The sequence below is a fragment of the Clytia hemisphaerica genome, unplaced genomic scaffold (assembly GCF_902728285.1).
Source record: "Clytia hemisphaerica strain Z4C2 unplaced genomic scaffold, Clytia hemisphaerica genome assembly, whole genome shotgun sequence".
Classification (NCBI taxonomy): Eukaryota; Metazoa; Cnidaria; class Hydrozoa; order Leptothecata; family Clytiidae; genus Clytia; species Clytia hemisphaerica.
This window is the reverse complement of record NW_027103627.1, coordinates 144,007-169,651: the sequence shown is the minus strand read 5'-3', so window position 1 is coordinate 169,651 and position 25,645 is coordinate 144,007. Positions and strand designations below refer to the sequence as shown.

Sequence of the window (25,645 nt, the reverse complement as noted above, 5' to 3'; positions counted from 1 at the left end):
TCCAGTAAATTGAGAGCTTAAAGTTCTACTTTCAGGTGGAAAAGATAACTGGCTTTATCGGGCTTTATAAATATATCCTTCAAAGTTTTTATCAAGCTCATATATATTAGACAACCAACTAATAGTAATACTGCCTGGTCAGGCCTGGTTAAAATTTGAAGGCTATTAGGCTTTTTTCCTAATTTTTAATCATGTACAATTTTTTAGGTCCTTTTTTAATCAAAATAGGTGTTTAGCCAATCTTAGGGTCATTTCAGACTTTTAGAGCGCCTCCCCCCAAAACCCTAGCCTGGAAATCCATGCTATGATTTCTTTTTTTGGTTTTGAACTTGGAAATGTGTGTGTGTCAGTGTTCAATCAAAAAAAAACATTTTTACCAATGTCTAAACTTTTCATTATATCTAAAGAGCTAGTAAAGCTTTCTTCCTTTCTAAGATCTGTAAAAAGCTATCCACTCCCAAATAGATGTAGCATAAACCCTGAAAAAATAAAGACAATTTATCAATCATCTAATCTTTGAATAAAGATTGAAGGATACACAAAGAGAAATAAAACCTTAAGCAAAGAAATTGCCTTTTAAACACATGTTTGAATAAAGAATTTATTTGCTTAAGGTTTGTTTTTTTCTTTGTGAATTTTCATCTTCAATCTTTATTTAAAGATTGGATCATTAATCAATTATCTTGGTTTTTTCAGGGTTTATTCTAGAACTATTTGGGAGTAGAAATCTTTCTACAGACCTTAAAAAGGTTTACTAATTCTTTAGATATAGTCAAAAGTTTAGACATTGGTGAAAACTTATTTCTTCAATCGAACATTGACACACACTTTTCCATATCAGACACGCGAGAGCAGGGGTTTTGGTAGACACTTGGAATACTTGGAAGTGCTTTCGATGGTCTTCCATCTAGGTGAACAATTCAATGTCCGCCTGCTGATTATTCATTTGATGTTTGATTGAGTTGGATGTAGCATTTGTTGTTGCACCTGGAACAGAAGGTTCATCCGGAACAGAAACAAGGAACTTGTCTAGCTTCTTTTTGAATTCTAGCACAGGGCATCCACTTAAATTCTTCAATTCTTTAGGAAGGGAGTTGAACAAGATTGGCCCACGGGTTGATAAGAAATTATGTTGGATTGACTGTAGGGCAACTGATGTTCCTGTGATTCGGGCTTTCACAAAGCACAATTTTCCAAGTCTGGGTTGGAAAACAGGTTGTAACCCGTCTGACTGGTTGATATTAGACACAAGGTTTTCAAGGATCTTCCACGTGTAGATGATCATGTATCTTTCACGTCTTCTTTCTAGCGAATAAAGCTTGAATGCCTTCAATCTTGACCAGTATGACTTTTCGGGGTGAATGATTTTTCGAATGAAGCTCCACTGGACCATTTCAAGACTTTGTATATCACATTTTAGCCATGGGTTCCAGAGTTGAGAACAATATTCGAGTTTTGGAAGAACAAGAGATTTCCAGAGAATGAGCATTGGTGTAGCTGCTCTTGTTCTGAAAGTTCTCAGGATCCAGGATGAGGTTTTACGAGCATTGATAAAAACATTGTTGATGTGGTGTTTGAATTTACAATCATTGGACATCAGTACTCCAAGGTCTTTGACATATTCATATTCTTTGATTTCAATGTTGCTACTGCTTGTGTAGTGTGTTTCAGCTTTACTTCAGTGTTTGGGCCATATCTCAGCAGCTCAAACTTGGCAGCATTAAACTCCATGTTATTATCATCTGACCATACATAGACTGAATCTAGGTCTCCTTGAAGTTTTTGTGTATCCTCAACGATTTCTATACCTTTGATGAGTCTTGTGTCATCTGCAAAGCTTCTTGTCGAAGAGTGTTGAACTTTTTCATCAATGTCCCCCATTAAGATGAGGAATATCAATGGTCCCAAAACACTCCCTTGTGGGACGCCTGATATGACAGGTGTTGGGTTAGATGGAGTCCCATCCACTAGTACGGTTTGATAGCGATTGGTTAAAAACGATTGTAACCATTTCAAGATTTTTCCACCAAGACCAAGATTTTGAACTTTGTTAAGAGCGAGGTTTAAGTCCACTTTGTCAAATGCTTTGGAGAAATCAAGGTAGACAACATCTGCATTCTTGCCTTGCTCGAGTAGAGATAGAATCTCATCGTGGTGTGACAAAAGTTGACTGAGGCATGATCTGCCAGAGCGAAATCCATGTTGATTTGCATTGAATAAATCATTCTCTTCAATAAAGTGTGTCATATGCTTTCGAAGGATCTTTTAAAGCTTTATTAGGTGTGAGGTGAGAGCGACTGGGCGATATCTTTCAGGTTGAGTTCGATTTCCTCCTTTGTGGATAGGTACAATGAGAGATTTCTTTAGAGTTTCAGGGGTCTTTCCAGCATCGAGGCATTTTCTCCAAAGGATGAGAAGAGGTCTTGATAGTAATTTTTTGCAGTGTTTTAGAAAAATTGCAGGGAAGCCATCTGGTCCAGCAGCAGAAGTATTACCAAGTTCATCTATCATATCTTCAAAGTTCTTTCTTGTTAGTGGGATATCTCCCATCTGCAATGGTTGGTCAGTTTTTGAAGGGGGAGGATGTTTGGGTGTGCTGAAGACTGAGCTGTATTGTTTGGAGAGAATATCTGCCATCTTTTTTGGATCACTGATAAAGTTTTCTCCATCAATTAGCGATCAAATTTTGTTTTTGACTTTTACAAATTATTTTGCATATGAGTAGAAGTATTTTGGGTTTTTCTTGATTGCTTTTATTGCTCTATCTTCCTCAAATTGAGATGAATGTTTATAAGCTTTTTGAAGTCTTACTTCAATTGAAATTAGCTCTTTTGTGAGTTTATTACGTCTTGAAGGCGAAGTGGTATGAATTAAGAGCTTGTTTATCCTCTGCCTTCTTCGCATCAAGTTAATTCTAAGTCTTTGAGAAGGGTCATATCTTTTTTGCTTTACTCTTCTTGGTGGAACATGATTTTGTGCAATTTGAAAGGTGATTTTGTAGAAGCTTTCTAACATGTCATTTGGAGTTTTCTTTCTGAACTCCATATCCCAGTCATAATTTTCTAAACTGGCATCGAGATCTGACCAGCAAACAGTGTCACTAAAGAAGTTCAAAGAGTCGAAGAGTGAAAGCTTAGGTTGACTGTGGGATGGCTTGGTAGTAGCATTTGCCATTTGGTTGATATAAGGTAGCCATTTCAATTAACGAGTGATGAGAAATGCTATTTAGAGTCGTAAGAATATTGTGGGAGAGAATCAAATTGTCATTATTGGTAAGTACAAGATCCAAGGTGTTCCCATCCTTATGGGTTGGTTTGGTAATGTATTGGTTCATATGTAGATCCTGAAGGAATTGATCCAGAAACTCTATCATTTTTGGTTCTTCAGGATACGATGCTTGTTTTGGGATACACAGATAAAAATGTTCAAGTGAAATCCGAAATCTTAGCCTGGTTTTCCAATTTTCCAAAATCAAAAACTGGGGTATCAGGGAAATATCCTTTTCGAAATCGGAAAATCGGGAAAATATCTTTTCGGAAATCGGTAAATCAAGGAGACTTTTTTGCTAAAATTGGGAAAATCATATATATTCATATATTGTTTCAATCCATTGATATTGGAACTCCTTGTCACGTGACAAATAAATTTCCAACATCCAATGAAAATGCGCAATTTGTATCATGCGGTAAAAAAAAGTCACGTGACAGCGATTTCTGTAGAATGGCTGTTACGTTATATTTATAGGATAAGAATTCAAAGATTTTTATTATATTATTAGCTGGGAAATTTGTGAGGCTAAGCTTTTAGGGCAATGTTTTTCGTTTTTCTGAAGCACATAAGATACAGTAAGACCTACTGAAAAGGGGAAATTAGGGGAACAATTCTATCAAAAGTTATTAACAAAGAAAGTCACCTTTTGACAGCAGGGGGGGTTGGTAGTAAAATCTCAGACATAATGACGTTTACTACGGTGGTGGTGTGACGAAAAATCGAAAAAAATTTTTACTACCCAGGGTAGTTTAAATACTAAAATGGGTGGTACCTATGTGTTAAATGTTGAAAAAATTTTACTACCTGGGTAGTTAAAACTGGTAAAATTAGCAAATTTTAGCTATTTTTTGTAATTCTTTTAATTTTTTTGATGACTTTTCTGAAAAAATCCGAAAATTTTTATAATTTGAAAAAATTTTCTGTTGGAAAGTTGTTTGCTGCAAACAAAAATTTCTCGAAATTCTTTGTCAATATAAAAAAGACTTTGATTCTAAGGGCAAAACATTAATTTTTGCACTACGTGAAAAATGTGTCACAGAAATAATCATTTTTTAGCTTTTTTTGCAAAATCAGTCTGAAAAGCAACCAAAAAATAGGTGGTCTCCATGACAAATTGTCCCAAAAACCTTTACTACCAGGGTAGTAAAATACCTCTTCCAAGAGTCTGGGTGGTGGTATGTAAAAATTCGTAAAAATCCTTTTACTACTCATATATGTCTGAGATTTTACTACCGACCCCCCCCCCTGTTGACTTAACTCTTTATACAAAAATTACGAAAAACGCTTGGAAATATTTGCAAAAAATGTTTGGACTTTGTACCCTATGCTGCACGCAAGCACTTAAGCTGAAGTCCTGTAAAAGTGGGACAAAAATTGTTTTTTTTAATTTTACAAAAAAATGCCACATAGAAGATCTTTCAATCTCAGTACTGTCAACTGCTCTAACTTGGGACTATCTCACAAAACATGGGACGGCAATTCGGCCACCATTTCACCCAACCTCCAAAGTCATTTGATTTGAGTTAATGAAAAAATACACAAAGCTCTAGGAATAACAAGCAACATGCTGAATGGACCTACCTGATGATGAAAGTTAGATAGCAATGCGGAAAGAAAAATGAAGAAAATCAGTCAGAAAATATAGCGTTTAGCGAAAATACACAACACAATAAATTCATCATTGATTGTTGATGGGAGGAGAGGGAAGGGTTGTAGGGAAAAAATAAATAGGAAGCTCTGGTCGCAAAAATCAGTTTTATTGACAATTGAATCATGCTTGATGGTGGCATTGTTATCAAAAATTTTTTTAAGTGAAAAAACAAAGAAATGTATGGAAAAAGCCCAATTCAAATCTGCAAAAACGGCGATTTCCGGCATATTTCCGGCATTTTCGGCCGGAAAAATCTTTTTCTCAAAAATCGGACTCGGCAATGATTTGGGCATTGTTAATACGCATCTTTGAGCAAAAAATCAGCAAAAACTAGTGATAAAATCACGAGAAAATCCCAAAAAAACAGTTTTTTCGGCATATTTCCGGCATTTTCGGCCGGAAAAAATTTTTTATCAAAAATCGGACTCGACCATGTTTTGGGCATTGTTATTAGGCATCTTTGAGCAAAAAATCAGAAAAAACTAATGATAAAATCTCAAAAAAATGCCAAATAAACAGTTTTTCCGGCATATTTCCGGTATTTTCGGTCGGAAAAAAATTTTTCTCAAAAATCGGACTCGGCCATGTTTTGGGCATTGTTAATACGCATCTTTGAGCAAAAAAATCAGAAAAAACTAATGATAAAATCTCGAGAAAATGCCAAAAAACCTGTTTTTCCGGCATATTTCCGGCATTTTCGGCCGGAAAATTTTTTTTGTCCAAAATCGGGCTCCGTCACATTTTAGGTATTATCATTTTGCATCAGTGTGCAAAATTTCATAAAAAAATATAAAGTACAGCTCGAGAAAATCAAGAAATACCGTTTTTCCGGCGAAAATGGGCTGCACCGGCGATTTTTAGAAAGTTCCGGCTTCAAAACTCAGTTCTATTGGCGATTGAACCATGCTTCATAGTGGGCATTGCTATTAATGATGTTTTTATGTGAAAAAACAACGAAATATAAGGAAAAAGTCCGATGAAAATCTGCAAAAATGCGATTTCCGGCATATTTCCGGCATTTTCGACCGGAAAAGATTTTTTCTCAAAAATCGGATTCGGCCAAGTTTTGGGCATTGCTAATACGCATCTTTGTGCAAAAAATTAGAAAAAACTAATGATGAAATCTTGAGAAAATGCCAAAAAACCGGTTTTTCCGGCATATTTCCGGCATTTTCGGCCGGAAATAATTTTTTTTCGAAAATCGGGCTCCGTCACATTTTGGGCATTACCATTTTGCATCATTGTGCCAAAAATCAGAAAAAACTAATGAGCCAATCCTGAGAAAAGCTGGTAACAGACGGACGGACGAACGAACGAACGGACGGACATCGGTTAATTTATAGGACCTCTACCCCACCGGGGTAGGTCCAAAAACAAGCAACATGCTGAATGGACCTACCTGTTGATCAAAATCAGATAAAAGTAGGTGTTCTACATTTTACTATTGGTATTGAGCAAAATTTTCCGAGAAAAATTACTTCAGCCACATTTTAAGGTACCTTCCACTCTATCTTTCTGACAAAAATCAGGAAAAACTAATGAAGCAATTTTGCACCAAGTCCAAAAAACCTTATTTTTAGGTAGTTCTTGGCCCAAATTTGCGAAAATCCGTATTTGACGACGAAAAAAAATTTTCCGAGAAAAATTACTTTAGCCACATTTTAGGGTACGTTGCACTCTATCTTTCTGCTAAAAATCAGGAAAAACTAATGAAGCAATTTTGCACAAAGTCAAAAAAACCTTATTTTTAGGTAGTTTTTGGCCCAAATTTGCCCCCCAAAAACTTTTTTCAAAAATCGGGCTCCGTCACTTTTCAGGCATTGCTATTTTGTATCATTGTGCAAAAAATTAAAAAAAACTAATGAGCCAATCCCGAGAAAAGCTTGTAACAGACGAACGGACAACGGTCAAATTAAAGGACCTCCCGGTAGGTCCAATAAAGGGATGATGATAATAGAATACTATCCACTGATGATCCACGGCATTATCGTGAAGCTGGAATGGCTTGGCATACTCTTCGCTTGAGAAGATGATTGACAGATTAAAGTTTTTCACCCGCGCGGGCGTTCTGCGGGCGTTCTCAGCTCAATCCTGGGACCGCACTAAAAAGTTTTACAAGACTCTTGACAGAAAATCCTTTGTTTTATTGTCAATGATAACAGTGCTGTTATTAATTTTAAGAACAAAAGTTGGATTTGGCTACGGCTGAAAATGGCTGAAAATTGGATCTTTGATATAATTTTTTTGGTAAAAGCTATGGTAATTCTGTTTGGCTATATGAAAAGCTTATCTATTCCTCGTCAAGATACTCTTTATTTGGGATTAATTGCTTTACCAAACAAAAAGATATTAAAAAGTCTTGATGGGCCATTTTGTCATTTTTGTGTCATTTTGGTCAGCTGAAAAGATTTGCCTTTTGGAACACGCGTGTGCTCACACTATTCTCGTTATGCTCCCAAATTTACCCGCCAACTAACTGAAATTTTCTTATTTGCAGCACTGCGACTGACTAAAACTGAAAGTGCAATTACATAAATTATTGTAAAATTGAAAGCCAATCTGGAAAGTCAGTCAGGCGCATCCTGGCAAATGAACGGGGTGAGTATTTGCATGGGGTATTCGTCACCCAGTGCAAATGAGATAGGACGTCTCAGGCTAAAAGCGTGAAAATGAATAAAAATGAACTTCAAACTGAAAACGGGAAAAAAGGAAGAAAACTGAGAACTTTATTTTTTCGTTAAAAGTTTCTTCAATCTTCGAAGACAAAATTGACCCATGCATGGAAAAAAAATTTCATCTATGCAGTTCTTTGAAATGTAGCAAAATATTTCCAACCCGGTTCAATTGCATGGGGTATTCAGTGCTATTACATTACTTTTGTTTTCGACCCCTTGCATTTGCCACGAATCGCAAGTGAAAAATACCCCGTTCATTTGCCAGGATGTGCCTGACTGAAAGTAAGGCATGTACGCCCGACATCTCTGGCGCAGACTTTAGATTTCATAGGCTTACACAAAGGCTACGCCAAGAAATATTCTCTTCTTTCCAGACTGGAATTGAAAGCCAATGCAACAATGTTTGAAAAAAAAGCTAAATATATATTATACCTTTGCAACTGGATTGTGCTGTTGATAAACTCTTTTGGAAATATTTGTGACAGCATTTCGAATGGAATGGTTTGTAACTATCCTTTGAAACATCTTTGCTTGATAAACAGATAGTCCAAATAAATTAAAATTCTTATAAAATTCTTTTGTACGAAATCTTCATCAAAAAATCTAAAATCTGAAGCTCCACGAGTTGCATAAGTTTCGCTTTCACTTTAAAAATATTTCAAAGTATCGCTTTTAGATAAACAAAAACATGATTGATAATATTTCGCCCAACAAAAAATCACGCTATTTTCTTGGGTGGAAAGCCGGCGGCGGGCGTGTGGCGGTATATTTGATGCCTTAACTATCTAAATTTCTATTCTACCGTTGTAATAGCCGTAGCTAGATACCAGGACAAAAGATTTCATTCTTAGGGGGGGGGGGGGTACAAACCATTGAGTTTTGTTTTAAGCCCGAAGGGCTGGCTAGAGGCGAGACTCCAGGATGGGAAATGAAACCATTTATTTCCCCCAACGCCCACGCGTAGTTTTTACACAAGTGTTAGACGATGCTATTGTCCGTTTAGAGGTCAGTAAACGCGGTAAAGAGTTAGTGCGGACAGAAATCAGGAAGTGAGGTTGCTATCCATGCAATGCAATGCAATCAATGTTTAAAAAGGCAGAGACGGACGCAGTACTTCTGGTTGACGCTGAAAATGTATTTTTAACAGCCTAAATAGAGCTGCTTTCCTCCACAACATTGGTATCGCCTGTCCCTGATTGGCAACCTACGTTCGAAACTGCTATTCCAAACCAGTTAAGCTATTCGTAATCTATGGAAGTCGAGAAGGGTCAACATGCGATCTATTCCGAAAGCTGCTGAGATTTCTTTAAAGCTGTCGCGTTCTCAGAAACTGTCGCGTTCCCAGAAACTGTCGTGTTCCCAAAAACTGTCGCATTCCCAAAAACTGTCGCGTTCCCAGAAACTGTCGTGTTCCCAAAAACTGTCTCATTCTCAAAAACTGTTGCGTGATTTCAGCTGTTACTCAGGGAATCCTCTTTTGTAGCCTTGTGGCGCAAATTCATGTATTCAAAAATACAAAAGACGTCACCTTCAAGTGGCTTGAAACCACATTTATGATTGATGACAACACGCTTTTACTTTCTTTGGGAATCACCCTAAACAATTTCTGTTTTGATTGGGCGTCTGGCTGGGAACACGTCAAATTTTTGGAACGCGACACTTTTTGGGAACGCGACACTTTTTTAGGAACGTGACAAATTCTAGAAACGCGACAGGAACGGCAACCTTCGAAGCTGGTGGAACAAATTAAGTGTTGAAGGTCCACAGTTTGGCTAAATGTATTCCTCCAAAACAAAGGAACCGCTAGAGATACAATCCGTCGTCACGATTGTGGCGTATTGTGTTTTGGATAGGAAATAAGTGGCTTCAATTTCTTGTTTGTAAGTAAGTTTGTAAGTAAACACGAGATATTTCGTACCTTTTGAAAAAAAAAAATAGCGTAAAAAACCCGTAAAAGTGGGGAAAATTTTAGTGCGGGAAGTGGACAGCAAGAAGTCAGCCGAGGAATAAATATTCATAAAGACGATAAATCCTTTGTAGTCATAGTTTGACTTCTTCTCCTTCTTCTTCTTTTTATTTTACAGAAAAGTCTATTCTTTAATATTATAAAAAATCAATTTTTGACATTTTAAATACAATAAGTACCTACAAAAATAAAATGCAAAATCGCAAAGTGCACTTTTTGGTAAACAAGGTTTTCCAGACGAGCAATCTAAATTTCATTTTGCTTTGATTTAAGACTGCCAATATTTTCTAAAAAATTCACGAAATGAAGTATTCCATAAATCATAACGAAATACTTAATGGTAATTTGAAAGCCAGCACCAAAAATTTACTAATGTCATGGAGATAGGAAACTGATACTCAAGTGTCTAATTTAACAAAGTTAGAATAAGAAATACGAGCTTGCTAAACAACATGAGCTAGCATTGCCATAAAAGAAAATAATATTTCATTTTTCCTAGGGTGAACCAGAACGAAACGATCAAATAATTTCCACAAATTCTAAATACTTTGTCGACGTAAATAACGCTCATCAAGTCACAACGAATTGCATTTTGATTAGGTTACATGTTTTTTTTTTATAAGCATAACGCTTATAAGCATATGAAGGCTCAGATTTGCAGAATTCCTAAGCATAACATGAGCATATATGTCAGCCTAAAATATTTTTCAAGTGGTCATTTTTATCTGTTTAAAAAGGTTTGGTAGAGGTCAAGTAAAAAATAAGACATTTTCGCAGCTAGCTAACATTTCACTGCTTCCAAAATCTGAACAAATTTTTACAAAATTTCTGAAATTTCATTAAAAACTTGGCTCGGGGTGAATCATAAGCATGATTCTTAAGCATATAATAAGCATAAACTATGCCTAGATGCTTTGAGAACTTAAGCATACACGAGCCTGACCAAGGGGCATACACTTGCTTATAAAAAAAAAACATGTATTTCACGGTCGAAATGAATTATGGGTAATCAAGACTGGTTGTGCGTTAAACAGTCCAAAAGTTCGATCAGCAAATATTCGGATTTCACTGAAAAAAAGGAAACCAAGATGGCGCTTTATCCACAAGAAACTTCTCATAGAGTTTTTTTAGCCGGTCAGCTTGGTTCATTGCTCCAATCATTAGACCAGTAAGAATGTTTTAATTTGATTGTTAAGCGAACTTTTGAATTGCCAATGGTACTAACGGTAGCAGCTTTCAGTTGGCTAAACGCAATTACATATTTTACCTACGAAAGGTAGTATCCATAACTCACTTCGACTTACTTTCGAAATTACTAATGATTCGTCGGTATTAATTGTCTTTTGTTTTATGGAATGTTTTGTATTAACATATGTACCATATCACGAAAACAAGTCCATTCACTCATACAAAGTTGAACATCTTGAATCGAGCTCCCGATGAATGAATGGTCACTATGCGTCCATGTATAGCTTATTTATTTACAATTAAGGAACGAGAAAATTATGCTGACTCAAGCACTACGTAATGATTCTAGCCTCGATTGCATATCGTCGATTTCTTCATCGTCTGAGATGGCTTCAGCTGTATTTTTTGTTGGCTGTTGAAATAAATAAGCAATATTTATATTAATGACATTTAATGTTTTTCTTTCGCGTGCTATGGCTTATCCAGTAAAAACTTAACCCAACCTTACTCCCCAGTTCGATGCACTGTAATTGTTTTGAGATATCAAATCATTTATTCATTTCAAAGCTACACCAAGAAGTGTGAAAAAAACTTGCCAAAAATCCTCCAAGTATTCATACTATTCAGAGCCGTAAATAAAACATACCTCTAGTCCTCCTGATGCAACTGGACCAGCTTCTCCAAGGGCTCCTGAAACACGGAATATAATTTTGATATAATGGTTTAATCGAATGTTCCCAACAAAAAATATAATAAACACAGAGCTAACCTAGTTCTCAACAGGAAAAGTATAGCGGCTAGTAAAGTTTGCGGCTAGACAATTTAAATGTACCGGGTGACCCACGAAAAAGTTCGGACCTTTCTCGGCGTCTTGAGGCCGAACAAATGTCCCAAAGTGCTCGGAGTTTTGGTATTTAAAAAGTAGATATCCTAACTTAAAATTTGAGCTATCACTTTTTAAATTTGACCGACTAGTTCTCTACTTATGACCTTTTAAACTCAAAATTCACTTTTCGGAAAGTGTAAAAAACACGTAAAAAAGAGGTATTAAATTAATGTAATCAATTAGAAAATCTCTTATAAATTGACTTATTTAACGAGTTTTATGACATTAATAATTATTAAAAACACCTTTGAAAGTAGTTTTTGTTTAAAACAAGACTAGTTTTTATCAAAATTGGCACTTTCAAGGAATTTTCTCAAAAACTGTATATCAAAAACGTCTAAAAATACCTAATTTAATACCCCTTTTTTACCTGTTTTTTACACTTTCAGAAAATTGAATTTTGAGTTTAAAAGCTCATAACTAGGGAACTTGTGCGTCAAATTTAAAAAGTAATGGCTCGGATTTTAAGTTAGGATATCTACTTTCTAAATGATAAAACTCCAAGCACTTTGGGACATTTGTTTGGCCTCAAGACGCTGAGAAACGTCCGAACTTTTTCGTGGGTCACCCGGTAGAAAAAAAACTTATTCGGCTGTTCTTGGCTTACCGTTGGTGACTTCGAAAAGTATTTTATCGACTTCATTTTGTGCAGCGTCTTCCAGTTCCTCTTGGTCGTCCATAGATTCAAACGTATCCTCCAGTATCTCTTCGATGATACCAGCCTATAGATGGGTTAACACATTAATGACATCGAAACTAAACAATAAACAATTGCGAGTTTGTACTTTCCTCAAAGAAGAGCAAATAATGACTTTTTTCATCAAAACATTTCGCACGTATTGCTATTTTGGAAATTAGTGGGAAAAAAACTTGTTTTAGAACTTTTCTAACGGAATTATATTAAAACTCTCTAATGTAGACCAGCGGCCGAGGTAGTGAATTGTGTCTCGAGATCTAGACACTAAAATATAACAAATCATACCATTTTTGGATACTACAAGCTCAGGGCTATCCAGCTGTGGAAATGATTTTTTCTGAAAATGCTCCTAGAAAAATACTGACGTCATCGCAAAACGCCCAATACGTCCATTTTTCGCCTTAAAAATGCCATTTCTTGGCACCAGATGGTCGAAACTAAACAAATTTTCTTTATCTACTTTTCATATTGAGTCCGTTGGTAGCATCAGATTTTGATTTTCAAACCTCGAAAAAACCGTTAGTAAAGGGACCCTTGATAAGCTCTATCAATTAACTAAAAATCGATTCACTCGAAAACTGCAGAAGATTCGCAGGGCAACTTTTTTTGTCAATTCTACACCCTATTAGGAGCATAATATAAAAAATTTGCCCAGATCTAAGTGGTGCCCTACGAAAACCTGTTATAAGGCCTTTTCTGAATCTCGGACGCTGGTCTACTATTACCCTAAATCCTCGTTTTATAATGGGGAAGGGTGTTATCATACTTTAGTCATTTCTTTTGACATTTCCATTACAACAGCTTGAATTTCAGGCACTTTGATCAGATTTTGCATTGATGACATCACTTCAGTACTCTTCTCTAGTGTTCCAGCAAGTCTTAATGTAGCTACAAATAAATATAAATATTTAATTTCTACAAATAAACACCGGGTGCGCCACAAAAAAGTTTCTCTCTTTAAAACTAATTTTCTCGAAATATAATATTTTTAAAAGAACCATTGGGCTTTTCCAGAAAAAAATCGTGCACCCCCTGTTGAGGAGGTGCATTTCCGTTCCAAGGGGGTAAGGTTTGAAATGCAGTGGAATTCCATAAGGGTAGACGAAAATCCGTCAAAAATAAGCGGAATTCCAAGGGGGTAGTGATTGAAAATTTGTAAAAATTCGGAATTCCAGAGGGGTATGATCCTAAAATTGCCTGGAATTCCAAGGGGGTAGGTCACAAAAGGTTGGACCTCCTCAACAGGGGGTGCACGGTTTTTTTCTGGAAAAGCCCATTCTTATTTCATCGGAAAGAAGAAAGATAAACTTAAATTTTGAGGGGTCATTTATTAAATTTGATTCAGTAGATCAAAAGTTATGCTCAATTAAATCAAAAAGTTAGTTTCTGAAAGTGCTCAAAAACGTTAAAAATGGACCTATCAAATTAAACAGAAGCCTAATTACATGATGCATCAGTATTTTCGTTTCAGTAATCAAAAATGATAATTAGCTGTCTAAATGACCTTTTGTTATATAAAGGAAGGTTTAATTATAACAAATGGAAGAAAATTCGTCGAAAAAGGCAAAGAAATCTGGCAAAAATTCATAAAATACATCAGATATGGGTTTTGAGGTACACTACATCGACTTTCTGCGACTTTATCTAGTCTAGAACCAAAGATCTGAGGAAAATTTGGGTAAAAGTAAATTAAAATGATTCTGATGAAGATTTTAAACCCTTTCGACCCTTCATTTTCAAAATTTAAGTGTTTAGTTGCGGAAAAATGCTCTTAATCATGTAAAGGCTATGGCGATTGCCAATTTTAAAATAAAAATTTGATAGCTCGATTTTCAACGTTTTCGAGCACTTTCTGAAAATAACTTTTTCATTCAATTGAGCATAACTTTTGATCTGATGAATCGAATTCAATAAATGACCCATCAAAATTTAAGTTTATCTTTCTTCTTTCTAATGAAATAGGAATGGTTCGTTTAAAACTTTTAGATTTCGAGAAAATTAGTTTTAAAGAGAGAAACTTTTTTGTGGCGCACCCGGTATAAATATTTAATTTCTACAAATAAATATAAATATTTAATTTCTTTAAATAACTTTAAATGAAACATTCAACCATAGTTGTGCTTCTTGTTATTAGTTTTTTAATAATCTCAGATGAAACTTGTACACTTTTTCCTTTAAACATCCTGTATTAAAAAATAAATGAAATAAAGTTTTCTTTCTGATTCAAAGTTTATAGTCAAAGACATTCTTCATTATTTACCTAATTGATTTTTCATTTGCATATCAACAGAATTCAATTGAGCTTTGGCTGAGTAAAGTTTGTTGACAGCTTTCCTGGACTGGATAATTTCCTTGGCTAATATGGTACACACATCCTTTTGCCCCTTCTTGGCAGCATCCTTGATAGATCTTTGAACTTTTGCTTCCTCCATTTTGATAGCTAAGATAAAATCAAGATAGAGAATTTCAAATTTATAGCAAAATCTTAATAGTAAATCAGGTAAACGCTCACATATAACTTTTGGTAAATTAAAACATTGAGAAATAGACTAGAGATTTACATTTGCTAAGGATCAATGCATTTACTATTATGTCCCAGGTGTAGTACTAAAGTACAACCTTATTAGGGCTCCTGTTTATTAATCTTTAAAATTTCTTTCAGCTTTCAAAAGAAGATTTCCTTATTTTGCTCTAAATAGCCAGGCTTTGGTCTATTATTACCTTTTTTAGGTAAGTGGCAAAAATTGAGATTATTGAGAGATAATCACAGCGACTAGATCCCCCATAAAAATTTGAGGATTTGTTCAACTACCCGTTTATTACGTAACTGAGAGTGAAAACTTTTTAGACAAAAATTGATACTAGAAAATTGTTAAATACTACAGCATATTTAAAAGGTGTAGATACCAATTTATATGGTAGCATCAAAAAGAAAAGAAAAGTAAACATACTTCTAATTTGTCTATCAAGTTTTCTTCCTTCTTTTCTTAGACCAGAAGACCATTCTCTGACCTAAAAAGATAAAGTGTATATTTTACAGAATCAATGATTTTTTTTGTAAATCAGCACTCTGGAAAATATATATACATTTCTATAGTAAGAGGAATATGGAGACAGGCACTTAATATATCCAAGACCAAGTGCCTAATCAAGACACCTTTACAAAATGTTCTTATTGAAACTTAAAATGAAAGTTTGCATATGCTAGTGTATCTCTAAAGCCCTAAAAGAGCATCCAGAAACCAAACCAAAATATTAAACAGATGAAAAACTATCAAGTGCACTCCCAAACATCAATTTACCAAATGTAACAAAATTAATTACCACACTGTCATATTTTGACAATTATCACACAAAAGACTTTCTGTCATGTGTCAAGAAACATTCAAACAACAAGTAATAATCATTCAAGCAATGATTTAAAACTATTACTCTATGCTTTTTCTTATGGCTTTAGAGCTACACTGATTGAGGCCACATCTTTTGGTCATTGTAATAGTGAACCAATCGTAATCCAACTCGAGCTAGATATAAGTCAAATAGCAACTTGTCATGTTTTTAAAGTAGCTACACCACAAATTGTGGAAGAATCAGTTCTAATATTTCCTGTGAGACCAAAATAAAATGAGACCTTTGTTGTAATTTGCACAGTGAATGTTTCAATTTATAAAATTTTGATTAAATTTCTTTTTTTCATGCACGGTCGTGCTTTCTTATTTGAATGCATGCCTTTTTAATACTCAAATATAAAAAAATTAAAAAATTATAACTTGGTCATTAGTCAAAAAAGTCATTAAAATTGATTAGCCTCTGCGATGGAGTGCAAGGCTGAAAGCCACATGAATATAGTTCATCCTATAAAAGGAAGTTCATTCTATGGTGGCCTATCTTGAAGTGAAGGTGGTTGAACAAAATGTTTTTGGCATATTGATGTAACTGTCAAAATTGAAATAAAGAGGGCAGGTGAAACAAAGGATGAAATGGATGGAATTGGATAATATTCTGACAATTTTGTGACTTTCTGACTCAAAAATTCAGTCGGAAGACGCAAACACAAGTTACTTGTGATCTCATCCTCATGCAAATTCTTAACATCAGACAAACACCAGACTTTTTTCTTAAGCATTTTATCACACACCGAACGCATTGGACTCATTTACAACCTGTCAGATATATTATCCACTGGAAAAAAAGTTTCCTCATTTGACAACAGACATTTAGCATAGACCTTTGCTGGTCGATGTCATTTTTTAATAACTTAAAACTACAGTAATAAACGTTTTTTCAAAGAGGCCACACTGTTGAATAATTATGTAGTCCAACAGAAAAACAATGATAAAACCATGCATAATTATTACAATATGCATGATACAGTAATTATGCATGGCTCTATCATTGTTTTTATGGCGGCAAGCTAAAATATGTTCCGTTTGCGTCGCCCGACCGACTCGCTTCTTCACAAAGACGAAAGACAGATCTGGACTTATTTCGTACTTTCCAGTCTCTTGTTTGTAGTTTTTCTGACTTTATGGTTCTTTGTGAGTTATTTTCTATGTTTTCTAACTGAATGACTTACCGACAGATCGCCATCGGTGGGATTCGAACCCACTAAATGCAAAGTTGAAACCCATTGCCTTATCCACTGCGCCACGGACTCATACCAGGATAGCGCTTCTGACGGCTATTTATATTGTACAAACTCCAGACCAGTCTGTATTAGGAGAAAATCACAAAAGAGTGCTTGTTTCGAGCTCCAACCCTAACCCTAACTGATAATAATAACCCAATTACTAGCCAATCTGATACGTAACCACACCCAAACCACACCCATACAAAACCCTACTAGGTCGCCTGCAGGTCCTGACACTATTCCCGCATACCGGATCTGAAAAATAGATACATGTCTTTCGTCTTTATGAAGAAGCCTTCACCGACTGACTCACCTTCAAAACATTAATCCCGAGTCGGACAAGTCGGAAAAATGTCGGAAAAAGATTTTGATAGCTAAGCACTTCTTTGAATCATCATTCGCTACGAGTTTTTGTTTACTTAACCCACATTGAGTCCTATTTGAGTTTTTTCATGTACCCTTGTTGAAATCCAGCGACGCGGTAGGGCCAATACCCTTGAGAGCCGAAAATAAGGTCCGCTTTTAAGGTTCACACATGCGCGCGCACATTTAGGGGCCGTCGACAAACGACTTTCCTTTTTTTTAACGGCCTGAGGCTGTTAAGGTTCAGACCCCCTCCCCCCCTACGTCTTAGCGGCCAAAAAATTCTTCAAAAGTAACTTTCACTGGGCCATGGCCGACATGTTCTTACGATTCGTAATCCTCAAAGTTCTTCTTTTCGCACGGAATAAACATGTGGTTTTGAGCCGTGACCTTTCAATTTTGAAACTCTAAGACCTGCAGCAAGTCAGGGCGGGATGGGTGGAGCAAGGAGTCAACTGAGGCGGAGGGAAAAATTGCCGACTTTCGTCATGTGACCAGTCATTTTTTTCGTCGAAGCATTAATTGGTGATCGGGAATAAGGTGAATGTCGTGTGGTTGCTTTGGTCTTAGCCTTTCTTCACATGTTTCTACTTTTTGGACGGATGAAATTTGTAAGTGAGACTTTCCCTTTTTTTTTACTTTTTTTTTAACGGTATTGCAGTGACCCCCTCCCACCCCTTACGGCCAGAAGCCGTTAAAAAAAAGGAAAATCGTTTGTCGACGGCCCGTTAATTTGGCAGAAGATGGCGGCAAAAAATTTTGTTGATTGCCGACTACTACTTGATTCTTCGGGATTTACTAGATTTTAAAAACCCGACAAAATTTACTACCGACCAACCGACCAATTGAAGATGTTTCATGACGCGAATGGAACATATTTTAGCTTGCCGCCAACAGTCAGGGACAGTCGCCTTATTAGGAGACGCCTCCTGATTAGGAGACCCGTCTCCTAATCAGGAGGTTCACGTCTCCTAATCAGGAGACGGGTGTAATTATCTCGTGAACGAGCAAACTGCGCATGATTTGATTGCTCCCAATGGAAAGAGCACAAAAAATTGATTCCATATGGTGATTTTCAGAAAAATCCACCGGTGGAATCAATCACAATTCTAATAATCCATAAGAACCAATCAGAAGTAAGAATCTGTCTTCTGAACAAAAGCGTCTCAAAAAGAAAAATGGCGGACATGAAAAAAATCAAGAGGGGCTTCCTTGTAGTGCTTTATTTTATATTAGGATTGTGATCGATTGCACCGAGAAATTTTGATAATTTTTTTAAAACTTTACCAATTTGAGGTAGCCTGGGAATCCAAGCGTTAAACTTTTTTTCACAGTCTAGTTTATGATATTTTTGCTGCTGGTTTAACGCTTGGCGCAGGTAACTCGCCTGCAGGGACATTTTTCCCTGCAATGCAGGTTCGGCCTGATTGGCCAGCTTTCGGCGTATTACTTAGCAGTACTTTCGCGCGCATTTTGATTATTTCGATGCGCGCGCATAATTTATGGAAAAAGCTGACTCTGCAGAAAAAAGGAAAACAAATGAAAATGAAAACATAGATTCATTTCAAAACAAAATGGCTGTTGGCTGGAAGTCTAAATACATGTGGCTGATGTTTTTATTTGGTTTTTAGTAGCTTTGAAAGTCTTTATAGATTGTAGAGGAGTTTTATGGTAAGTTAATTATGTGTGTCTGCCTGGGTTTCCAAAGTTCAGAAACTCTGTCAACAAGGGTTCACACACAGACTGTTTATAACATTCTGTGTCAGACTAATCTACCTGCACCAAGCTCTATAATTTTAGAACTTTGTGAGGTGAGGTATTTTTTGTTTTTTCTAAAATTATGAGCTTGGATTCCCAGGCTAAATTTGAGGCTGCTCTTTCCATTAAAACTAGTTTCAAAATGCGCGGAAAAGCCTAAAGTTCTTAAAATTGAGATCAAAATTTTATGTCTCCTAATTAGGAGACGGGTCTCCTAATCAAGCGACCCCAAGCGACCTACATGTCTCCTAATCAGGAGACGTCTCCTAATCAGGAGGCGTCTCCTAATCAGGAGGCGTCTCCTAATCAGGAGGCGTCTCCTAATAAGGCGATGGGAATTTGATGTTCTGTTTACCGTCGCGTTTCAAAAAATATTTGATGCGGCAAAATTTCATTATTCATTATTCATTATTCCTACCTGGTGCTTACAATCTCCAACGAAGTTGAATTCCACCGTTAAATCGAGCTGCTTTCACTTTCGGAATCAAAATTACATGCGCAAAAATTCAAACGCGTTCGAGAAAACGCCCATGATGTCGCCCTCTGCTTAAAAAAATGCCTTCCCCATTCGCGGACGTGTTTGGAACCATGTTTTTTACTCGAGGCGCACATTTTGTTAGCGAAGATGTTATTTTTGATTCACTTTGAGTGTTTTGGATAGCTTGGCACAGGAAAAGAAGAAAATAATGAGTTTTTAAGAAATAATGAACTTTTTTGAGCGGCAGTTCAAGAGCATGCGGGCGGTCGACGGTAAACAGAACATCAAATTCCCATCGCCTGCCTAAGGCGACTGTCCCTGACTGGCCAATGGCAGGACGTCCTCTTTGAAAAAAGGTCTATCAAAAGAATGATGAGAAAAATTAATGCATTTGAGCATGATTTCTTGAAATGGAAACACATGGATTTTTCGAAGCTGTTCACCCCGGACAAGCAAGGCAAAGGCTACAATTTTGGACCAAAAGCGACTAGTACGAAACGCAGGTCGTCCAGGTCACAGGTTTCAGGGTCAGGGTTCAGGTCTGGTTCAGGTTAAAGTTGTCTACAATACAGACTCGCCTTTTTCAAATTACTGACCTCCTGTCAGCTGATCCTTTCCCTTGGTCGCCTGAAACTAAACATATAGCTAAATAAAGGTATAATAAATAATAAAAAAAAAGTACAATAAATAAATATACCTGTTCTTTTGGGTCCTTTTTCGGTGTTTTTCCAAACAATCCCATGACTTGATATTTAAGATGCTTCAGTCAAATTCAAAAAAACTTCTTTTATTTCTTTTATCTAAAGATATCTTTAAAGAGAAAAGAGGATGCAGATTTTACTGAAAATTTTACCTTCCCACTACCATAGCTTTTGCTACCATCTTAAGTTTTCTTTAAAAAATCTTAAATGACGTAATGTTTCCTTTAAAGTGTGTAGCACGAAAAACGATGGTTACCGTTCGCTAAAAACTTTTCTTTCTTTTTTTTGTGTAAGCGTCACCCTCGCGAGCCAGGGCCGATAAACGATTCTGCGACTTAAAGAGGCCAGTACCGTATAATTGGAGGAATCGTTTAGGGCCCTGGTACTTTAGAAGAGAAAATATCAAGAATCTTGATATTTTTCGACCTTTGGACTCTGGCAGCTTGAGTGTGGGCAATATGTTGCGAAGACAAGTACAGCCGAGCTGCGAGCACACTTACTAAAATAATTTATATCAAAATGCTGTAAATAGTTCTTCTCCGTATGACCATTTGGCATGGGAAAAGAAAATAATGTTGATTTGGACATTTGGAAGCTAAATGCAAGTAGAAAATGACTGTGTTTGTTGTTTGGAATAGAGAATGGCTTTCTTCTGTCTTTTAATGGTTTTTTACTGGCTCAAAATAATTTAGTAGCCTTGCAATAAGTCTCAACTTCCAATTACTGTTTTTTAAATTTGGTTTTTTTTTGTGGTGAAGTTTTAGGGTTGGTGCAGAAAACTGCTGTGAACTGGTCTTAAACAGTTAAAGCTATAAATTAACTGGCTTTAAAAAAAAACACACTCAGCAAATCTAAAGAAATTTCAACCTTGAAATTATTGCTTTCTTTCTCACTTTTAGATTATGTGAAAAATAAATAAAACATTTTCAACAACTCTAATGCTTTGCTGCTGACTCTGCTTATGCTGCTCATCCAAAAAGTAGCCAATAGAATTTTTATATCCAGCCTCAAGAACGTAAACTCCAATTGTCCACCCATATCATGTCACCACAGCTGGGAACGATGAACGACAGTGACAGTAGCAGTAGGATGAATTCAATCAGATTTTTGTACAACAACACATAATGTTTTTGTGTGTAAAAACATGAAAAGTATCATGTCCTCAACATCATCATTGCATCTTGCTTTTGTGACTAATTGGCTGATTGGAATAAGCATGAGCTATAAAAACTCTGAGAGATTGCACTATTTGTTAGCCCTGGTTGTTCCAGGATGCTAAATAACTAAATGCATTGCTCAGTCATCAGTGTCAGTTGAAGCTAATTTTAAACATTTGGCCACTGTTATGATGTTTAACTGGTTTAAATAATAAGAAAGAAAAGATTGATGGACACTTTATGGACTGTGTAACAATTAAGAGTGAAAATGCTTGATCTTTGTTACTTTCACTTCACTGAAAAACAATTATTTTACGAAAAGGGACAATTGGAGATAAAATGATGAAATCAGCAAGAGGCAAAAATTGTGAAAAAATAAGAATTTGGGGAATACAATTACTTTGGAGAGAACTTATTTTGACAAGGAGCTATATAAATAAAATATAATTTTTTATAAATGTGGTTTTGAAGAGAAATGCAATTTTTAATTTTGGCAAAAACTAATTTTGGCAAATAGCACATTACATAAAGTGGTTCTTTTATGCTAAAAAATTAGTGTTTCAAATAGAACTTTGGGGTTACTTAGGGGCCGTCCACATAGTACGTATACCCACTAAAATGTCAAAAATTGAGTAGTATATATATATACCCCTCCCCCTATAGGCAAGCAGATGCAAATAGCTATACCCCCTGGTGAGTACGTACTTTTTTCATTCACACCCCCCCCCCTGGCTGAAAAAAAAATCAAATTCAAATGGCTTGGGTTTTCCCCTTTTTCTATGAGAGAGAAACAGCTGATATTTTGTAAGGAACAAGCGAATAATAATTCTCTTTTTATTCTCTTTCAACCAGTTTTACAAGCAAAAAAAGGGCTGTGAATTTTTTTTTCTGCGTACTTACTTTTTCTTTCGACCCCTCCCCTTCCCCTTCCCCTCTGTACACAAGCATATGCTTTTGAGAAGACACCCCCTCTCCCCCTTAGTACGCACGTACTATGTGGACGGCCCCTTAGGAAAATCACTGGAAATTTTAATTCTGGCAAGAACTTTTAGGGGCCCTTATTATGGTGAGGCAGGGTGAGGAAGCAATTCTTTCAATTTTGGCGATAACTAATTTTGGTGAATTTTGTTCTGTTACTATATCATCATTCATTAAGAATTTATTTATTTAGAGAACACATTGAATTATGTAAAATACCCATTTGAAATTTTATGAAATTTTAATGCTAGCTATGAATCATTGTATAGAGTTTGGAATTAAATTCTAATTAATAAGAGTTTTCTGACTAGTAAAATGAATTTGATATTCTTGTGTGAATCTTTATACGTGCCATTTTTAAGATTTTTCTTGTGAATCTTTAAACGATTTTCAACTCAGGGTTTTGATAATAAAAACATGGTGTAATAAGTTTTTTAGAGATTTGGCAGATGATCAAAAGAAATCTGCAGGAATACATTTTACATGAAACTTTAATAAACTTGGAACATTTCGTTTTATTCAATTAACAAAAAAAGTTAGAAATATTTACTGGTCCTATGAAAATAATATTAGATTTTGTTGAATTTCAATATTAAAAAGAGGTCGATTGTAATCAAGGACTACCTTAAAGGAATAAATTATCACAGAAATAAAATTTGGCTGGTTTACCAGGAATTCCCCAATACATGTTTTTTTTTTATAAGCATATGTTTTTTGGGAAACAAGCTCAGTTATGCTTAGAGATATTTTAGACTCAGGCTCGAAGTATGTTTATCATATGCTTATTATACCGAAAAATTTGAGTCTCCAATTTTTTCAAAATCTGTCGCTGCTATACATGAGGATATTTATAAGATTTTTCAGGAAAGTTGTGAACAATTGCCGCGTTTACGCTTGTATTTTTTTAAATTAAAATGCCGTTTGAAGAAACTTTTTGTTAATTTAATGCAGGCTATGTACTGTATTAAACATTTTCACTTACACACCTCAAAAGCAAGCTCAGTAATATGCTTGTAATATGCTTATTTTTTAGACAAATTTAGGTCTTGGTATGCTTATAAACGTTATGCTTATAAAAAAAACATGTACGTCAAATTAAATTCCCACCAAATTTAATTTATCTCGTGTATTCTACAAATTTGTGCTATTTCAGGCCTTAAAAACAGGTTTTTGCTTATTTGGTAACCATTTTTGGCCAAAAATTTCCTTCAACCGCCAAATTAAATTCTCGCCTAATTTCTCTTTTCTAGCAATCCGCCAAATTAAATTCCTCTGAAAAAATTTTTTCAACCACCCGCCAAATTAAATTCCTGCCAAAATTTCTTCCTTCAAGGTATTATTATCAATTTTGTCAAGTCTCGAGAACAGTGAAGGTAAAGTACAATAATTCCAAATTTTATTTTCGCCTTTAATGGTTCCTAATTTTTGATTGAAAAAAGTTCCAAAAATTAATCTTGTTTTATCAGGTCCTTTCAGCTTTAAAGTATCAGATGCTTTAAAATGAAACAGCTTTGCTCCAAAGAAAATGTGACATTTACAAAAAAAAAGCAGAGATATGTATTCAAATTTTTGTAGTAAATTTGTCAATCATTTTGTATCAAAATAACAGAACTGGAACTGAAAAGACATATAATCTTAAAGTTCTATTCTGGAATTTTGACCAAAATGTAGTTGATTGCTATCTTTTGAAACAATGTCCAGAAATATTCATCTATAAAATAATAAAATTTGACACTTAATACAGCTTATGAAAAAAAATCTGTCAATGTTACTTTAGATGACTGTACTCCTATTTGATTTTATCCTCAAAATAGGTTAAAAACTGAAGACTCTATGGAAAACTTTCCAAAAATTTTGTTATGTAGCAAATCAGAACATGATGACGACAGTGAAACATAATCTTTAGGTCAGAATAAATTCAACTGAAATCCAAAAAAGTCTAACATGTCATAATTGATAATCTAGATGACAGATTTGTTATATGTTTGCATAAATTTTATCCCGATAAAAAAACTACTTCCAGCTTCAACATTTTTTGTCAAATTTAGTCCAATATACACACTGTACCATACTAGTTTGTATACTTTTTGACATTTACGGTCAATATAAATAAATTTTCCGTCTGGTAATAGGATATGTTTAAAGAATTGTTTCATGGTAAACATTAAAGAAACAGATTTATTTCTTTTTCAATACTTGAAGTTTCTTGCTTTTACACATTCATCAGTTGATTAGAATTGTTCACATAATTGCCAAGCTTTTAATTGTATAAACCATAACCAGAACATTTTTGCAGTGAATTTGTATTGTACGTAGTCTCAATTTTTTCTGAAAAAGCTTCTTCGCCGATCAGTTCATTTTGACTACCAGTCAAGCAATCACTGGAGATGTATGCTTTTTTCTTTTTCATACTCCTGATGCCCATGGTCATGGACATGGACAAGATGTCAAAATGTATAAACATCAGTCAGTCATTCATCACGAGTGATCAGATTATAAAGAAACATGCAAGATTGCTGTTGGAAATCAGTTCAAGCAAAACAATTATATGTGGACAGCAGAGAGTCTTTTCGAGTGAATCTTTAAACTATTTTCCATAGTCATTTTGTCTTTCTGTAAAAAATCGTTTTACAAGCAGTTCCAGTTCGCTCAGTGCAGGGATAGACTGCTTATCAAGGTCTCGTAGTATCTTTCTCTGCCAATCAAGTTTCATTTAAATGATATTTTGCAATTTTGTCAATTGATTGGTTTGCCAAGAGTTCTTTCTTCATACTTCAACTTCTTCATGTTGAGAATCTGTCTTTGACTTTTAAATTTACTATTTACATTATTTAGCTTGTTTTGATTTTTTCATATTCTCGGAATTTGTAAAATGGCGGGATTATGCTAATCGACATACGTTTCGCGTACATGCCTAAAAGTACTTTCGTTTTTAAAGTGCACCAGGGCTTATATCCCCCGTCAACGCGTCCATCAGAATCATCAATAGCGTAAGGGGGTTAGATAAGCCATGGAGTCGAGGGTGGTGTAAGCGTAAGTTTTTCAAGCATCTTTCGTGGGACTCAACCATATGTGATTGGTTCGAAAATAAGGATTTTTTTAATTTTTTTGAGAGCGGGCATGACGGTTGTCAATAGTTTTTATGGCCAAAAAACTGACGTCGTAAGCAAAACTCCTAACCCCCAAAATTAGTAGAAAATCGACGATTGAGGGGGTTTATCTAAAGAGTTGCCGAAAGTTTCATACC

At 35.4% G+C, this 25,645-nt stretch overlaps 2 protein-coding genes across 2 annotated transcripts in view; both read right to left on the bottom strand.

Annotated features, from left to right (window-relative positions):
* The window catches only part of LOC136802483 (heme A synthase COX15-like), a 76,455-nt gene extending 68,197 nt beyond the window's left edge, over positions 1-8,258 (bottom strand). The window contains exon 1 of the mRNA XM_067059212.1: positions 8,029-8,258. Within this exon, the coding sequence (XP_066915313.1) occupies positions 8,029-8,121 (93 nt within the window). The 5' untranslated portion in view covers positions 8,122-8,258. The remainder of the gene's footprint in view (positions 1-8,028) is intronic.
* Positions 8,259-9,626: 1,368 nt separating this feature from the next.
* LOC136802482 (charged multivesicular body protein 3-like) lies at positions 9,627-20,438 on the bottom strand. The gene is made up of 7 exons (XM_067059211.1): positions 20,260-20,438; positions 15,285-15,345; positions 14,594-14,773; positions 13,100-13,221; positions 12,244-12,358; positions 11,397-11,440; positions 9,627-11,162 (listed from the first exon to the last, which is right to left on the bottom strand). Exons 1-7 carry the CDS (start codon positions 20,302-20,304, stop codon positions 11,076-11,078), a joined length of 654 nt encoding a protein of 217 aa, XP_066915312.1. The 5' UTR covers positions 20,305-20,438; the 3' UTR covers positions 9,627-11,075.
* Between the last annotated feature and the right edge of the window lie 5,207 nt (positions 20,439-25,645).

Coding starts and splice junctions, on each gene's coding strand:
- LOC136802482 (XM_067059211.1), bottom strand. CDS start 20,304: ATGGGATTGTTTGGAAAAACACCGAAAAAGGACCCAAAAGAACAG. Junction 13,222..14,593: donor GCAAATGAAAAATCAATTAG/GTAAATAATGAA, acceptor ATTTATTTGTAG/CTACATTAAGACTTGCTGGA. Junction 11,441..12,243: donor ACTTTTCGAAGTCACCAACG/GTAAGCCAAGAA, acceptor TCCGTGTTTCAG/GAGCCCTTGGAGAAGCTGGT.